Raw genomic sequence first — 13,908 nt, forward strand, 5'->3', positions numbered from 1 at the left:
TTGTGGCCTTTTCTCACTTCTAGGAGGCTATGTCCTGATATATCATTTTTCCAACAAGCCACTGATTTTCCATGTCAGCAAGTAGTTCATAGTAAAGGCGTAAAACGCCTTCATAGAAGAGTTCAACATACAGTGTTGAAATCCGCAAATGTGGAGAGGAAAGGCCTTGGAATTACAAAGGTGTGTATTCAAAATACCATTATCTCTCTCTCTCTCTCTCTCTCTCTCTCTCTCTCTCTCTCTCTCTCTCTCCCTCCCTCCCTCCCTCCCTCCCTCCCTCCCTCCCCCCCTCCCTCCCTCTCGCTCAAGTGTGTGTGTGTGTGTGTGTGTGTGTGTGTGTGTGTGTGTGTGTGTGCGCGCGCATGCGTGGGGGGGGGGGGGGGCACACTTTGGTTTGATTCCTCATTTGATATTGTGCTAGTAATTGTGGAATTCCTCATGTACATGTTGTAGTTGTTGTTCTTTTGGTCATCAATGCCAAGGTTGGTTTAATGAAGTTCTCCATTCCTCTCACTTCTGAGCTATCCTCTTCATTGTGGCTTAACTGATGTGCTGCCCCTGTATTCATATATAGGCCTGCCACAGTGGTTATTTTCCTAAACCATCCATTCACTTACTGTTTACAGCAACAACTCATATCATAATATGTGCCCAACTATTCTCTCTCTTCATTTAATTATTTTGTGTATTAGATGTGGTACTGGAAAGTCCTTGGTGGAACATAAATTATGGAAGGAGTTAAGGTAACAAATCACTGTATAAATGAGGCATTGAATGATTAGTAAGCACATAAACGAGCCTTAAAAGGTAACTAAGCATGAACAGTGTTGTTCTTCCTAAGTAACTAATACTGAATTCTTATAAACACAGCACTCTTGGCGGATTGCATTTTTCAAGTGCTGCTGTTCAATGTTTCCAGTCTTTTTTATGTAGCTATTGACCACTCATAGCCTCAGCTATGTGATGAGTTGTTACTTTGATTCCTCCCATTATTGTTCTTTATTTAGCATTTTTTCTTGTTGACTCATCACATAATGTTTTCATCCATTACTCTATCCATCCCTCTGATTTTCAACAGTCCCTTGGAATGCTTCATTTCTAAGGCTACCAGTTGTTTCATTTCTATTTTCCCCATTAATCGTGTTTCACACCCATGTACAGTTGTGCTCCAAACACAGCTGTTTTTGAATATTTTTCTGGCCCAGTATTTATATTTTTTAATGTTAATTGCTATTTCTCCACATACACAAGCCCTTTATGCTTTGCTCCTCTGTTTTTCTGCCTCTTTCTTCTTTATCTGTTCTACTTCCAAAATAGTAGATTTTGCGCACCTCTTCAAGAAGGTCTTCTCATAGTTTAACATTTACTCATCCTGCATATTCATCTACTACATGCAGCATTATTTTATTTATCTTTTTGTTTATGTGCATACTATAGCTACCAGTTAATAAATGTTCCATTTAATTAAGCACCTGGTTCCTTTCAGCATGCACTGCTGTGTTATCAGCATACCATATCGTTTTGATTTTCTCTCTGTGACAAACAACCCCCAAAGTGAGATAGTCTTTTATTTCTCTCATTGCCTATTAAACATTAAAAATTTGTTATGACAGTGAGCAACCTTGCCTTAAACCTTTTATATTTTGGGCACTTGTATCATTTTGTCAATGCTGACTACTCTAGTCTGCTTCCAATAAAGAAAGTGGATTACTCCTCTATCATTGTAATTGATACTACACTGCCTAAGAATGAGAAACATTTTATTCCATTCCAAATTATCAAAAGCTTTCTCTAAATCTTGAATGCAAAGCGTATTTCCTTATATTTCCTAAATCTGCCTTGCATTATTAACAGCTGGCTAAAATTACTTCTTGAATGCCCATGCTTCTCATAAAGCCAAACTGGCCCACCCCTAATCTCATTTCATTTTTCCATTCCATTCTTTGATAAAATAGTCTTGTGGGTATTTTTAATCCATATAATACTAGACTATGTGGTAATTTTCATGTTTGTGCTGTTGCTCCCTTCAGAAATGCAGGTAATTACATTCCTTTGAAAACTTGATAAAAATTACTGAGTTATGTGAATTTCATTCACAAGCATGTAAATTTTTGCTTCTCTCCTTGACTCCCACTGGTACTTATTAATGCCTGGGCATTTGTTTCTTCCAAGTTCTTATAGAGTTTGTTGAAATTCAATGACTATTGTATCTCCCTTATCATCTTCTTGCGTCGTGTCATCATTTTCAATTAGTTTCTCCAAGCATTATTTCATTTTTTTGCCTTATTTTCTGCTTCCATTACCCATAATCATTATGCTCATCATTATTTGCTCCCTAAAGTAACTGTTTATTAGTTTGTTTGCACTATATATGTTACCCTACTTTGGTTTTGTACCAATCTCATTACACCTTTCCTCTACCCATACTATGTTAGCTTTTTTAAATTTTTGAATCTATACTGTTACAGTTTACTGTTCAGCTTCTGTGTCATTTCTTTATTAATTCCACTATCTCATCTCTTATCCATAGCACGCTCTCTTGTGCTTTTTCAAGCCTGTATGTTGTCAGCCACATTTACAAAGACTATTTTAAGACCAGCACGGTAGTCCTCCATACTAGTAACTCCTTGAAGTGTGACTACATATGTTGTAGGCAACTATAATTCAAGTCTCAAGAAAGCTACTATTCTTAGGATGTGGGGGATATACTGCAAGCTATGTATCATTATAAATAATAATATTAGTGTTGAATATTGTGACCCTCAATATAACAATACATACATTTTCCTCTTCTAGCAACTTGCATCTTTATATTAAGGTGACCAGAAAGTAATGACGTTTTTTATCATTAAATTTTCACAGATAAATTGTTAACAAGTATTTATTTTTAATTAGTGATGCAGTCACCCTCATCATGAGCAACCTTCACCATTTAGTGTACAAGTTTTCAATGCTGGATTGATAAAAATCAATTGCTTTTTGGTCAGAATATTTGGAGATGGCATTTTGGTTGGACATCATCCACATTTTCAAATGTTTTTGCCACTTACAAAATGTTACAGCAATCAGAATAAATGGAAATATAATGGTGCAATATCGGATGGATGTGGTAAATGAGGCAATACCTTCCACCTCATTAATTTTTCCCATGGTTCATCTTGTGCATTGTAGTAGTGAATTATCATGTTTTAGAATAACGCCTTTTGTGTTGATAATTGCTGGACGCTTTTCAGTTAAAGATTGATTTGCTCAATCCAGTTGTTCACAGTAAAGATATGTGTTTGCAGTCTGTCCAGGTTTCAGCTCCTCAAAATGAATGGCCACACCAATACTCCACCAAACCCACAAAAGTGCCGTTTTGATGTGTAAGCCTGGCTTAGCTGTACTTTATGGCAATCCATTTAGACAAGACCACTGCCTTTTGAATTATGGATTCTCATAGAGGACCAGTGTACTGTCTCAAGTGATCAAAACACACTTCTTTACTGTGCCACTGAAGCAATAAGTTGCATGTGGTGGATTGGTTAGCTTTGTATTTACCAATCTGCTGCAACTGTTCTTGGATGGTCGACCAAGATTGGTTAAGAGTATTTCTCAAATGGCTGACATTGATTTGCTTCCAGTTCTGCCTTCAACATGTCATTGTCTAAAGATGTTGGTCTTCATGATTGACAGGCATCAGAGGGATAAAAATTACTAGATTTGAACATAGCAAACCACCTTTAGCATATACAAACATCTAATGCACTCAGATAAACATCACAAATTTTTTTGGTAGCAACTGTTGTATTAATACCCTTGTGAAACTCATGCTGGATATGTGCCTCTACTGGTATTTGGTTGGCCACCATGAATTGGAAAAAAAGAGAGAGATTTAATTATTGTAAGTAAACAAATCATTCTAACCTTAAAATGTCATTGGCATGACTTTGAAATACTCAATGAGCTGATAAATGACAAACGAATTTCAACGTGCACAGAATGGTTACTTTCCGGTCCCCCTAATTTTTTTTGGGTTTGCTTCTCTTTGGCAACAATCACTTACAGACATCAAAAGGAAAGTCAGAGAATGTAATGAATTACATTATGTAGAAAAGCAAAATAACAATGGTTATATTTTAAAAATTTATATGCATTATGATTGGTTTATTTATGAAATACGGCAAGATGAATTATAGAAAGCAAGGAGAAATGTAAGAGAGGAGAAAAACACCAGTAATTTGTAATACAAGGAAGAGACACTGAATGAATGTTATTGAAAGTGAACATACTGCTAACCTTGATGCTGTTACTGTTGTGGAATGTTCATATTTATTCCACCCCTGTGAGTCAAATTGCATTATTGTAAAGTTTTACTTTATTGCATAGTGATGTACATGTAAAGTGGCAAATGAAAATTTGTTCCTGGAGCAGGACTTAACCCAGATTTGCTGCTTTAAATGAGCTGCCACCTTAACCATTAAGCTATCGAAGTAAATTTGGATTGCCTAAAATTCACATTACTGGTCAATGGTTCCCTCTTAATGTTATGATGCTTCAAAGGAACTGCCAAGTGACTGTAAGAATTTGAGTCAGCACAGGTACCAGATTTGTTTAAGGCGACTTATCATGTAGACAGGACAGGAAAATCTTGTGTCACATGGCTCTGACAGCAGTTTTCCTGGAACACTATAGATGTATATTAATTCAGTAATTGAAGTAAACGAGAACATTAATGGAATTCTTATTTGTCGTCTTTCGTAAACAGGGCTTTTAAAGCTTACTTTACTCATCTGTGAATTTCTTTACGTACAAATCACGGATTACATCAAAATACCATAAACTAAAATAAACATCAGGTAACTGTGGAGTATAATGCATGTGGAGGGGAGGATCCAGAGCCATTGTAATCAAGCATGTTATGTTCACCTGCACATTCTGCCACAGGGTGATCCACTTTGCTCTTGGCCACAGTTTGGCGGTGACCATTCATCCTGGTAGACAGCTGGTTGGCAGTCATGCCAGTATAAAAAGCTGTGCTATGATTGCAGCTTAGCTAGTATATGACACAGCTGCTTTCACAGGCTCTGATGGGGCAGAATAAGCCTGTGACAGAACTAATTGGAAATGCTGGATGGATGGGTTGGGCAGGTCTTGCACCTGGGGCTTCGACAGGGATGTGATGCCGTGGCAGGGGGTTGGGGTTGGCATTAGCATTGGCGTAATGATGGACTAGTATGTTTTGGAGGTTGGATGGTGACGAAACACCACTGTAGGAGGGGTGGAAAGAATATTGGGTGGGATGTTTCTTATTTCAGGACAAGACGATTCATAGTCAAAGCCGTGGTGATGGATGTAGTTCAGCTGTTCCAGTCTGGTGGTATTGAGTGACAAAGGGGATGGTCCTTTTTAGTTGGTTTTTGGGGGTGGTGGGAGGATCTGATGCATGTGTGGATATGGCAGAGGGAATCTGTTTGTGGACTAGGTTTGGGGGATAGTGCCTAGGTGTGAAGGCCTTTGTGAGGTGGTCATCATACTAGGCAAGGGAGCTCTTTTCGCTGCAGATTACCATTTCTGAGTGACCAGGCTATGTGGGCGCGATGAAGTTAGTGAGGTGTGTGAGGTAATTAGTTTGGAGTAAGAAGGACGTTGCCAGAAGCAGTGTTCAGTAGCAGCAATACCAAGGGAATGGCCGGCTGCTGTGGCTGAGTGGTTCTAGGCCCTTCAGTCTGGAACCACGCTGCTGCTTTGGTCGCAGGTTCGAATCCTGCCTCGGGCATGGATGTGTGTGATGTCCTTAGGTTAGTTAGTTTTAAGTAGTTCTAAGTCTAGAAGACTGATGACCTCAGGTGTTAAGTCCCATAGCGCTTAGAGCCATTTGAACCAAGGGAATGAGGGATATTGCTGCATAGGAAAGTAGCATCAACAGTGATGAGTAGGAATCCAGGAGGTAAAAGAGTGGTGATGGTGGAGAGTCGGTCAGGGAACTGGCTGGTATCTTTGATGTGGGAGGCTAGATATTGGGCAATTGGTTGGAGGTGTTGGTCAATGAGGGCTGAAATTCTTCCAGTGGGGGCATAATAACCAGCTACAGTGGGGCATCCAGGATTGTTGGATCTGTGGATGTTTGGAACCATCTAGAAGGTGGGGGTGTCATAGTGGTGAAAAACTGGCAGAGGCCTTCTGCCAGGTAATCATTGCAGTTCTGAACAACAATGGTGGAACTTTTGTCTGCATGTAGATTGATTAAGACATGATCTGTTTTGAGGCTGTGTATGGCTGTCCTTTCTTCTGCTGAATAACTGGTGTTCTTAGGAGGGGACCTGTGGAAGAATAGTGAGGCTAAATTGGAGGTGAGCAATTTCTGGAAGGTGACCAGTGAGTGGTTGGGTGGGTGGAAGGATCACATTCGGATGGTGGTATGAACTAGGAGAGGTAGGGTTCATTGTTGGAATGTTGGAATCAGTTTGGCTTTAGTTTGAGGGATTGAAGACAAAGAATGATTTTCATTGCATGAGTCAGGAGAAGGAGAGTAGGTCTTGGACAGTTCTAAACTCTGCCAGAGTGATTCCGTCTGCATCCCAGAAGTCCAGTATATAACCTCAAAGCCTTAAGCCCTTTCCAAAACTTTTCCTCTGCATCCATTTCCCTCCTCACCACTGTGACACCCCACACACCCACTTTCTACATGCTCGCCAGAATCGTCAAACCTGACAATCCTGGATCCTGGACACCCCATTGTAGCTGGTTTTTGTGCCCCCAGTGGTAGAATTTTGACCCTCATTGATCAACATCACTGACCAGTTGCCCAAAATCTAGCCTGCCTTGTCAAAGATACTAGCTACTTCCTTCACTGACTCTCCACCATCCCCATCCCTTTACCTCCTGGATTGCTACTCATCATTGTTGATGTCACTTCTATATAAGGAAAAATTCCTCCTGCCCATTGAACGCTGCCTCTTTCAACATCCATCAGGCACCAAATGCACTACCCCATTCCACATACACCTTACTAGCTTTATCTTATCATATTACTACTCCTTTCCAGGTAAGGTGCACAAAAAGAACCATGGCACAATCACGGGCACTTGCATCACACTTTCCTAAGCCAAGATGTTTCTGGGCCATCTAGAGGAAACCTTCCTAGCCTCCCAAAACCCCAAATCCTTGGTTATTGATCTCCTCCTCACTGATGGCTCTGTCCACACCACTGTCCACATTATACCTACCAACCACCAACAGCATCTGCATTTTGACAACTGCTATCCCATCCACATCACAAAATCCCTCCCACACAACTTGGCCACCCAGAGATGGTGTATCTGCAGCAACAAAAACTCCCTTGCCAAGTATGCTGAAGGTCTCACAAAGGCCTTCACACCAGGTGCTATCCCCCAGACCTAGTCCTCAAACAGATTCTGTGTGCCATATCCACACATACCTCCTCTGATGCTCCCACCACCCCCAAAAACCAACTACAAAGGAGTTCTCCCTTCTTTGGCCGATATCACCTGCACTGGAACAGCTGAACTACATCCATTTCCAGGACTTTGACTATGTATTGTCTTCTCCTGGAATAAGGAACATCCTACCCAATATCCTTCCTACACCTCCTAAAGCAGTGTTTTGTCACCATCCAACCTCCACAACATCCTATTCCATTCCTTTTCCAATGCCAATCTCAATCCCAACCCATTGCCACAGTTATCATATTCCTATGGAAACCCCAGGTGCAAGACCTGCCCAATCCACCCACCCAGCACTTCCTATTCCAATCCTCTCACAGGCTTATCCTATCCCATGAAAGCAGCCATTTCATATACCAGCTCTGCTGCAATCATTATGCAGCTTTTTATATTGGTATGACTGCCAACCAGCTGTCCACTACGATGAATGACCACTCCTAAACTGTAGCCAAGAGCAAAGTAGACCACCCTGTGGCAGGACATGCAGCTGGACATAACATGCTTGATTTCATTGGCTGCTCCACAACCTGGGCCATTCTGGATCCTCCCCTCCACCACCAATTTGTCTGAACTGAATGGTGGGAGTAATCCTTACAACACTTTTTGTGCTGCTGAAATTATCCTGCCCTGTAGCTAAGTTAACTTACTGTCTCCCACTGCCCAGCACATCCTACAATCTCCAGACAATGCGCCTGACTGCCCTGTCCTTATGTAGTTCCTATATGCTTCGCCAGACAGCATTCTTCTATTCCCTCACCCATATCCTTCTATCCTTCCCCCTTCCCTTCCCTTCCTCTCTCCGGATCGCTGCATTTGTTCAATGCGACTGTTGCATTCTCGTTGCAGTGACCAAAGCTAGCAGTCATGTGTGCATGAGATGTGCCTACTTGTGTGAATGTGTTTAGTTTTGAGAGAGAAGGTGTTTTGGTTATGAAGGAATGAGGATACATTGTGTTGGCCCTGAGTCCAGATCATGAAGATATCATCAATGAACCTGGATCAGAGCAGGGGTTTGAGGTTTTGGGAGGCCAGGAAGGTGTCCTCTAGATGGCTCAAAACAGTTTGGCATAGGAGGGGAGGGTGCCATGCAGGTGCCCATGACTGTGGCGTAGAGTTGTTTGTGTACTGTCCCTTTCAAGGAGTAGTGTGTAAATAAGCTGATTACAGCTTTCATTCATTGCAACAATGGCAGTCAGGTTAAAGTGTCTGGAAGTAGCAGTCATTTGGGCATGAGGTGTTCTTGCTTGTGTGAATGTGTATGTGCTCTCCTTTACTTTCCTAAGAATACATTGGCTAAAAGCTTATTGTGTATCAGTCTTATTGTTATGCCTGTCTGCAACTCACAGTGTCATCTTTACAAAGAATAGCAACCTATCCCTTTCAGTATCATTTATAATCCAACCTGGACTTTCCATTGTTTTGGTTATAACTGAGATGCTGAGTCACTGATAAGCACAACAAAAAGACTCTCACAATTATAGCTTTGGAGCCGTTAAGTGCCAACACACACACACACACACACACACACACACACACACACACACACACACACACACACACACAAACAAAGATGATGTAACATACCAAACAAAAGCGTTGGTATATTGATAGACCACAAACAAACATACACACAAAATTCAAGCTTTCGCAACCAACGGTTGCTTCATCAGGAAACAGGGAAGGAGAGGGAAAGACGAAAGGATGTGGGTTTTAAGGGAGAGGGTAAGGAGTCATTCCAATCCCGGGAGAGGAAAGACTTACCTTAGGGGGAAAAAAGGACGGGTATACACTCGCACACACACACATATCCATCCACACATATACAGACACAAGCAGACATATTTAAAGACAAACCCACATCCTTTTGTCTTTAAATATGTCTGCTTGTGTCTGTATATGTGTGGATGGATATGTGTGTGTGTGCGAGTGTATACCCGTCCTTTTTTCCCCCTAAGGTAAGTCTTTCCGCTCCCGGGATTGGAATGACTCCTTACCCTCTCCCTCCTTAAAACCCACATCCTTTCGTCTTTCCCTCTCCTTCCCTCTTTCCTGCACTTTCATTTGGTAAGTCACATCATCTTTGTGTGTGTATATATATATATATATATATATATATATATATATATATATATATATATATAAAAAAACAAAGATGAGGTGACTTACCGAACGAAAGCGCTGGCAGGTCGATAGACACACAAACATACTCACAAAATTCAAGCTTTCGCAACAAATTGTTGCCTCATCAGGAAAGAGGGAAGGAGAGGGAAAGACGGAAGGAAGTGGGTTTTAAGGGTGAGGGTAAGGAGTCATTCCAATCCCGGGAGCGGAAAGACTTACCTTAGGGGGAAAAAAGGACAGGTATACACTCGCACACACACACACATATCCATCCACACATACAGACACAAGCAGACATATTTAAAGACAAAGAGTTTGGGTAGAGATGTCAGTCGAGGCAGAAGTGTAGAGGCAAAGAAGTTGTTGAAAGACAGGTGAGGTATGAGTGGCGGCAACTTGAAATTAGTGGAGATTGAGGCCTGGAGGAAGTTGCCGCCACTCATACCTCACCTGTCTTTCAACAACTTCTTTGCCTCTACACTTCTGCCTCGACTGACATCTCTACCCAAACTCTTTGTCTTTAAATATGTCTGCTTGTGTCTGTATGTGTGGATGGATATGTGTGTGTGTGCGCGAGTGTATACCTGTCCTTTTTTCCCCCTAAGGTAAGTCTTTCCGCTCCCGGGATTGGAATGACTCCTTACCCTCACCCTTAAAACCCACTTCCTTCCGTCTTTCCCTCTCCTTCCCTCTTTCCTGATGAGGCAACAGTTTGTTGCGAAAGCTTGAATTTTGTGTGTATGTTTGTGTTTGTTTGTGTGTCTATCGACCTGCCAGCGCTTTCGTTCGGTAAGTCACCTCATCTTTGTTTTTATATATAATTTTTCCCACGTGGAATGTTTCTCTCTCTATATATATATATATAAAACAAAGATGATGTGACTTACCATACGAAAGCGCTGGCAGGTCGATAGCAACACAAACAGACACATACATACACACAAAATTCAAGCTTTCACAACAAACTGTTGCCTCATCAAGAAAGAGGGAAGGAGAGGGAAAGACGAAAGGAAGTGGATTTTAAGGGAGAGGGTAAGGAGTCATTCCAATCCCAGGAGCGGAAAGACTTACCTTAGGGGGAAAAAAGGACGGGTATACACTCGCGCGCGCACACACACACATATCCATCCACACATAAACAGACACAAGCAGACATATTTAAAATATGACATTCAGAGTCTGGTCCAGTCCCGGAAAGTATCCTGTAACAAATGGGGCACTTTTGTGGTTTTTCTGTGGGAGGTTCTGGGTTTGAGAGGATGAGGAAGTGGCTCTGGTTATTTGCTTCTGTACCAGGTTGGGAGGGTAGTTGCGGGATGCGAAAGCTATTGTCAGGTTGTTGGTGTAATGGTTCAGGGATTCCGGACTGGAGCAGATTCGTTTGCCACGAAGACCTAGGCTGTAGGGAAGGGACCGTTTGATGTGGAATGGGTGGCAGCTGTCATAATGGAGGTACTGTTGCTTGTTGGTGGATTTGATGTGGACGGACGTGTGAAGCTGGCCATTGGACAGGTGGAGGTCAACATCAAGGAAAGTGGCATGGGATTTGGAGTAGGACCAGTTGAATCTGATGGAACCAAAGGAGTTGAGGTTGGAGAGGAAATTCTGGAGTTCTTCTTCACTGTGAGTCCAGATCATGAAGGTGTCATCAATAAATCTGTACTAAACTTTGGATTGGCAGGCCTGGGTAACCAAGAAGGCTTCCTCTAAGTGACCCATGAATAGGTTGGCGTACGAAGGGGCCATCCTGGTACCCATGGCTGTTCCCTTTAATTGTTGGTATGTCTGGTCTTCAAAAGTGAAGAAGTTGTGGGTCAGGATGAAGCTGGCTAAGGTAATGAGGAAAGAGGTTTTAGGTAGGGTGGCAGGTGATCGGCATGAAAGGAAGTGCTCCATCGCAGCGAGGCCCTGGACATGTGGGATATTTGTGTATAAGGAAGTGGCATCAATGGTTACAAGGATGGTTTCCGGGGGTAATGGATTGGGTAAGGATTCCAGGCGTTCGAGAAAGTGGTTGGTGTCTTTGATGAAGGATGGGAGACTGCATGTAATGGGTTGAAGGTGTTGACCTACATAGGCAGAGATACGTTCTGTGGGGGCTTGGTAACCAGCTACAATGGGGCGGCCGGGATGATTGGGTTTGTGAATTTTAGGAAGAAGGTAGAAGGTTGGGGTGCGGGGTGTCGGTGGGGTCAGGAGGTTGATGGAGTCAGGTGAAAGGTTTTGTAGGGGGCTAAGGTTCTGAGGATTCCTTGAAGCTCCGCCTGGACATGAAGAATGGGATTACCTTGGCAAACTTAGTATGTGGTGTTGTCTGAAAGCTGACGCAGTCCCTCAGCCACATACTCCCGACGATCAAGTACCACGGTCGTGGAACCCTTGTCCGCCGGAAGAATGACGATGGACCGGTCAGCCTTCAGATCACGGATAGCCTGGGCTTCAGCAGTGGTGATGTTGGGAGTAGGATTAAGGCTTTTTAAGAAGGATTGAGAGGCAAGGCTGGAAGTCAGAAATTCCTGGAAGGTTTGGAGAGGGTGATTTTGAGGAAGAGTAGGTGGGTCTACTGTGACGGATGACGGAATTGTTCCAGGCAGGGTTCAATTTGGATAGTGTCTTGGGGAGTTGGATCATTAGGGGTAGGATTTGGATAATTTTTCTTCGTGGCAAAGTGATACTTCCAGCAGAGAGTACGAGTGTAGGACAGTAAATCCTTGACGAGGGCTGTTTGGTTGAATCTGGGAGTGGGGCTGAAGGTGAGGCCTTTGGATAGGACAGAAGTTTCGGATTGGGAGAGAGGTTTGGAGGAAAGGTTAACTACTGAATTAGGGTGTTGTGGTACCAGACTGTGCTGATTGGAATTTTGAGGTTTTGGAGGGAGTGGAGCTGGAAATGGGAGATTGAGTAGATGGGAGAGACTGGGTTTGTGTGCAATGAGAGGAAGTTTGGGAATGACCAGCAACAAACTGTCCATTCGCATGAATGGACACAGGCAGACAGTGTTTGTTGGTAATGAGGATCACCCTGTGGCTAAACATGCCTTGGTGCACAGCCAGCACATCTTGGCACAGTGTTACACCGTCCGGGCTATCTGGTTACTTCCCACTAACACCAACCTATCCGAACTCCGGAGATGGGAACTTGCTCTTCAATATATCCTCTCTTCCCGTTATCCACCAGGCCTCAATCTCCGCTAATTTCAAGTTGCCGGCACTCATACCTCACCTGTCATTCAACAACATCTTTGCCTCTGCACTTCCGCCTCGACTGACATCTCTGCCCAAACTCTTTGCGTCTGTATATGTCTGCTTGTGTCTGTATATGTGTGGATGGATATGTGTGTGTGTGTGCGCGAGTGTATACCCGTCCTTTTTTCCCCCTAAGGTAAGTCTTTCCACTCCCGGGATTGGAATGACTCCTTACCCTCTCCCTTAAAACCCAAATCCTTTCGTCTTTCCCTCTCCTTCCCTCTTTCCTGACGAGGCAACCATTGGTTGCGAAAGCTCGAATTTTGTGTGTATGTTTGTGTTTGTTTGTGTGTCTATCGATGTGCCAGCGCTTTCGTTTGGTAAGTCACATCATCTTTGTTTTTTAGAAATATTTTTTCCCACATGGAATGTTTCCTTCTATTTTATATATATATATATAAAAAAAAAAACTGAAACCAGTGGTGACAGTAAAGGACATAGAGACAACTGCCTGTCATGAGTTTTATAAAACGTTTAGTAGGTGATGGCAAAAATGTCTGATTCTGCAAGATGTGTATTAGTGAAAATTTAGTCCCTAACTATGTGAAACCTGAAACGAAAAACATATCTGTTTCAACACATTTTGTCATAACTTGAAGGAATTAGTGAGGTGAAAGGATTATAGAAAAAGAAAGTAATAGATATCTAGTGGACTTCACTGTCTCACCATGCTTCAACCATTCCACCATGCCTCTACAGGATATTTGACATAATTTGTGTTTCATTGTTTTATAGTTTTACTGATGAGCCAAAACATTATGACCACCCACATACGAACAATCCTGGGTGCCTCATTGTAGCCAGTTATTGTGCATGCATTGGAAGAATTTTGGAATGCAGTAAAGCAGCGAAATGTGCGTGACATGAATCTACAATCCTTGCTAGATTTCTGGAGGTATGTGGCACCAGATGTCTATACAAGGATCACACAAGTGACAGGCCAGTGGTTTGTGAATGTGCAGCTGGTTCCTGATAACATCCCAGATGTGTTAAATCAGGTTGAGATCAGGTGAATTTTTTTGCTAAGACATCAATGTGAGTGCACTATCATGCTCCTCAAACCACTGTATTTCGATTCTGGTCTTGTGACATCCTGC

General features: G+C 42.5%; 1 protein-coding gene across 3 annotated transcripts in view; it reads left to right on the forward strand.

Annotated features, from left to right (window-relative positions):
* LOC124730383 (TBC1 domain family member 13) overlaps nt 1–13,908 on the forward strand; it is a 237,540-nt gene that overhangs the window by 76,180 nt on the left and 147,452 nt on the right. For all 3 annotated transcript variants that reach the window (XR_007008528.1, XR_007008753.1, XM_047248505.1), the window contains exon 5: nt 24–180. Coding sequence is in view for 1 of the 3 variants with exons in the window: in XM_047248505.1 (XP_047104461.1) it covers nt 24–180 (157 nt within the window). In the remaining 2 variants the exon portion in view is untranslated. The remainder of the gene's footprint in view (nt 1–23; nt 181–13,908) is intronic.

This window comes from Schistocerca piceifrons, chromosome 1, assembly GCF_021461385.2.
Source record: "Schistocerca piceifrons isolate TAMUIC-IGC-003096 chromosome 1, iqSchPice1.1, whole genome shotgun sequence".
Lineage (NCBI taxonomy): Eukaryota > Metazoa > Arthropoda > Insecta > Orthoptera > Acrididae > Schistocerca > Schistocerca piceifrons.